The sequence below is a fragment of the Nansenia antarctica genome (genome assembly GCF_963989245.1).
Source record: "Nansenia antarctica genome assembly, chromosome: 7".
NCBI lineage: Eukaryota > Metazoa > Chordata > Actinopteri > Argentiniformes > Microstomatidae > Nansenia > Nansenia antarctica.
Window position 1 is genome coordinate 49,040,188 of NC_137677.1, and position 5,000 is coordinate 49,045,187.

Here is a 5,000-nt window from a genome sequence, read left to right on the forward strand (position 1 = left end):
CCCCTCGGCCCTATCCTCCATTCTTCCTCCATATCCAGGGTTTCACTAAGTCACAGACAGACTTTCTCTCTCTCACACACACACACATACACACACACACACACACACACACACAGTCAGGACAGACGGACGGAGAGCACTTTAGATGGATAGACAGACAGGCAGACAGACTAAAAGAACGATGCAAAGACACACACACACACACACACACACACACACACACACACAGACACAGTAAATTCAGTGGCCGATGTTTGCCTGCTCTGAATGACGAGCATTAATTCGACATTGAGCTAAATATCGTTGACTTCCACCCTAATCTCAAATGCATCAGATTAATCTCCAGGCTCCCAGAGAATACCAGCGAGGGAATCATTCAATCAGCCTCTATCATATGTAATTAAATTGATATAATTGCTTTGATTCATTTGTAATGTCTTTTTATTTTTACCGGACAGTGCTGTGTCATACAGGCATGTGTGCATGCATATTTTGTTCTACCCATCTCCTTGCATAAATCATTCCAATATAATCTGTTCTTTTTTTTTTTCTTTCTTTCTTCGCTTCCTTCATCCTTCTTTTGTCAAACGTAAGTAGGCTCTTACAGCCAGACGTGTGGTGTGACTGTAAGTGTGCTGCTTCCATCTACAGGCAGAACAACAGTACTGCACCCTGAGACCACAGAGAAACCCTGCTCCCTGTATAAGTTGCCCTTAGACACAGATCTGGAGTCAGTTTACCATACCCCCAAATATCACCTCAGCCGTCAGGTGTGAAACGCACAAAACTGACTCCAGTAAGGACAACTTCATACCACTCCAGAAATCCCAACCTAGCCTTTCCATAATAGTCGATAATCGGATATAATCTGATAATCAGTACATTGCCAGCAAAACAAGACCTACCCACTCTTTCCCTTATATCATTGTACAAATAGATGCACCTCTCTCCTAGGTAAGGTGTCCTGCCTTCATTCCTGTCCCCTTCTCCATAGTGAAGTGAAGTGTGTTGGCCTCTTTCCCTCTGTGCTGTCTACCCCCCCCCCCCACCCCTCCCTTTCTCTCAAAGCCACAGTCTCCCATCTCCATCTGTCTCTAAGCTGACTCCGTACTCTCTGTCTCTTTGTCTGCAGCTGAAGCAAAGCGAGGCCAACGCAGACACCAAGGAGAAGCTGCCCCTGCGTCTGAGGATCTTTGAGAAGTTCCCCAACAGGCCCCAGATGGTCAAGATCTCCAAGCTGCCCTCTGACTTCACCGTGCCCAGAATCAGGTACTGTACTCTCTCAGAGTGGAAGATCTGCTATTATTGTTTTTGCTTGAAACCCCCCCCCCCCCCACACACACACACACCAAAAATCCCTCATTTAAATAACTTAAATTAACTAACTAATCAATTCATATAATATACGCTAAATAATGTTCACTGTAAACTCGGGAATCCACAATAACCTAGCAGGCGTGTGTTATAAGGACTGTGTTAGTCTTCCTGCTCTCCAGAGCAGATCTTCTTCTGTCCGTTGCCGGGCAGGATCTGGGTGACTGGAGTCTAAACGCTCCCAGTCGTAATCAGTTCCATCTTTAAGAAGCTGATTATTGCACAGCTGGATCTCTCCCCCTCCCACAACCCCTTCCCCCGCTCTAGCCCATCTGCCAGCTCCATCATCACTGTATTATAGAGAAGTATGACTTATGTACATATTATGTACATAAATATTTGGTGACCTATTGTGTGTGTGTGTGTGTGTGTGTGCGTGTGTGCGTGTGTGTGTGTGTGTGCGTGCGTGCCTGCGTGCGTATGTTTACGTGTGTGTGTGTGTGTGTATGTGTATGTGTATGTGTGTGTGTGTGTGCGTGTGTGTGTCACAGGGAGAGTTTTATGAAGCAGTTCATCGATCGACAGCAGCAGGACACCAGCTGTTTGTTCCGCCGCCTCCCCTCAGCCTCGTCCTCCTCCTGTGACCACTCCAAACGCTCTGCTATTGAGGACAACAAATACATCGACCAGAAAGTAACCATAACCACAACAAATACATCGACCAGAAATGAACCATAACCATTAACCACAACGAATACATTGGCCAAAACATGATTCCAGTCCAGTGTTGTCTGTGCTTCTTTCTGTGATGCTCCCAGATAGTTTGTGCTAAAGTTGTACATGTTTCTCAGCCTCCTTCCTCTCCCTTGTGAATAATGTCTTCTTTCCACAGCTCCGCAGGTCAATATTTAGTATACGTGCTCGCAACCTCCTGGAGAAAGAAACTACCATCAATAAAATCCTGCGGTAAGAATAATAGATAGATCTAAGAGGCACCACCACAAGTCTTTGCTGCTGTTTCATGAGGACGGATCAATCTGGAACTAGATAGTTGTTGGAGATGGTATCCAGCAGAGGACCCAGCAGGGTATCACCAGGGCTACCCTGATTGATCCCTGCGTCCTGACTATGTACTTCCACCTGGAGGGTTTATCTGGAGGATCTTTAATCTACACAGTTCTCATCGGCAGCTGTGTGCACTTTGTTTTTCTGGATGAAAAAGAACCTGCGGTGCCAGGGGAGGCTGGTTTTGAGGTAGAAATCGGAGAACAAGCTCATTGTAATGAACGGAAAGGAATGGAGGGATGGTATTCAAACACTGTGCGTTACACATGGTTATTTCCATGCATTACGATGAAGCTGTCCTAATTTCTCCCTCCACCAGCCTCCCCTGGTGTGCACGGTAGATCATGTTTGTTCGCCTCGGGCCTCACAGACACACAAACACGCACACAGGTTGCCAGCAAACACTTTTATCCTATTAAAGGCGGAGCGATGCGCTTAGTCCCCTGTCTCCTTGTACTCACAGAGCTGTTGAATATATCAGTCACTCTTCAGACACGTTCACCAGAGTGATTTAGCAATGAGATAATTAATGGTTTGGCATGGTGGAGTTGGCTCTGACTTATACATAGGAGTAAACCATTCTGGCTCTGATTACAATTTTTCTGAGAAAAAATTGTGGATGTGTGTGTGTGTGTGTGTGTGTGTGTGTGTGTCTGTCTGTCTGTCTGTCTGTGTGTGTGTGTGTGTGTGTGTGTGTGTTTCCCTCCTGACCGTATCGTCCCCCTAAGCTGCCAGACAGCAAGAACATCAGTACACATCACACGTCCCGTCTGGCTTATCCTCCCTCTACACAGTGACACACACACCTTCACACACCTTCATACACACACACACACACACACACACACACACACACACACACACACACATTTTCATTGCCAGTGAACAAAGTCACACAATGAGTGGCCATAAATAAGGAAGACACACACACTCAGGAAGCCCAGACTGTGATTAGCTCTGTTCTGGTACATGACTCTGCAATTACCCCACACAATGGAACAATCGCCACAGTTACTATCGGAATGATAACGTGAATGGGGCCTGGGCAGGATGTATGCCCTTGTTGCCTGCTACCATAGGTCTCTATAGCAGGGAGAGAAAGAAAGAAAGAAAGAAAGACGACAGACAGACAGACAGACAGACAGACAGAGAGAGAGACAGAGAGACAGACAGACAGACAGACAGACAGACAGAGAGAGAGAGAGGTGGGCAGCTAGCTACTGTTAACATGTACATTAGATTTTTCTTGGCATTTAGCAGGCGCCTTTATCCAAAGTGACTTACAACAATACATTTGTCTAAGTAAGTGAATCATCTATCAGTCCTGACAGCAGTGGGCAGATGCATTCAGAATGTGCTATGGTTACCAGGTGGTGGCTATACCAGAAACATGCTGCCTCCTGGACTGCGGTTGGGATAGTGTGAGGGGGGGGGGGGGGGGGGGGGGGGGGGGGTGACGACACTGTTCTATGGAATACACATTGCTTTATATTTCCACTGTACTGTGTGTTTTTACGGTATGATGCATGTTCTGACTGTGTCCTGTTCTTTGTGTGTGTGTGTGTGTGTGTGTGTGTGTGTGGTGTGCGTGCATGTGTGTGTGTCTTCCCAGAGCGTGTACCAGACAGCGTATGCTGAGTGGGTCCTGTGACGGCCAGCCGCTCAAGGAGCGTTCTATCCTCAGTGTTCAACACCACATACGCCAGGAGCGCAGGTCTGGTCTCTACGCTCTACGCTCCACCGTACATCTACGTACTGTAGCTCCACTTTGTTTTTTGGTCTTCCTGTCTTCTCTTCATTGCTCTCCCTTGACCCTTGTGGATGTCTCCCCCCGGCCCACCCCCCACCCCTCTCCCCCCCCCCCCCCCCCCTCCCCTCCCCTCCAGGTCTCTGAGACATGGCTCCACCAGTCAGAGGATCAGCAGAGGGAAGTCCCTGGAGACACTCACCCAAGATGTGAGTACACACACACACACACACACGTTACTGTAGGCTACGCACACACTCACGCGGGCACACACACACACAAGTGCATGCATGCACGCAGCCACGCACGTCATCATCCCCTCTGGAATCACCTCTAGGTGACATGTCACACACTCACACACACATACACAAACACACAGTCATAGGAAACACACACACACACACACACACACACACACTCATAGGAAACACATCACACACACATACATACACACACACACACACACACACACACACACACACACATTTAGACACATACAAACCCAGACCCCTATCCTGTCTCCTATCCTCCTCAGACAGACAGTACACACACTTCCCCTGACAGCTCTCTCCTCTCCTCCACAGCACTCCAGTACGGTGCGTTACCGTAACGCCCAGAGAGAAGACAGCGAGATCAAGATGATCCAGGAGAAGAAGGAGCAGGCTGAGATGAAACGGTATTCACACACCTCTCACCTCACACACCTCTCACCTCACCTGTACTCACACAGCTCTCACCTCACCCTGTACTCACACACCTCTCACCTCACCTGTACTCACACACCTCTCACCTCACCTGTACTCACACACCTCTCACCTCACCTGTACTCACACACCTCTCACCTCACCTGTACTCACACACCTCTCACCTCACC

General features: G+C 48.1%; 1 protein-coding gene across 1 annotated transcript in view; it reads left to right on the forward strand.

The window, feature by feature from the left end:
* nalcn (sodium leak channel, non-selective) overlaps nucleotides 1-5,000 on the forward strand; it is a gene marked incomplete at both ends in the record, with an annotated part of 78,601 nt that overhangs the window by 57,099 nt on the left and 16,502 nt on the right. The window contains 6 exons of the mRNA XM_080536131.1: nucleotides 1,133-1,269; nucleotides 1,866-2,007; nucleotides 2,207-2,280; nucleotides 3,992-4,093; nucleotides 4,266-4,335; nucleotides 4,711-4,802. Coding sequence (XP_080392257.1) covers nucleotides 1,133-1,269; nucleotides 1,866-2,007; nucleotides 2,207-2,280; nucleotides 3,992-4,093; nucleotides 4,266-4,335; nucleotides 4,711-4,802 — 617 coding nt within the window. The remainder of the gene's footprint in view (nucleotides 1-1,132; nucleotides 1,270-1,865; nucleotides 2,008-2,206; nucleotides 2,281-3,991; nucleotides 4,094-4,265; nucleotides 4,336-4,710; nucleotides 4,803-5,000) is intronic.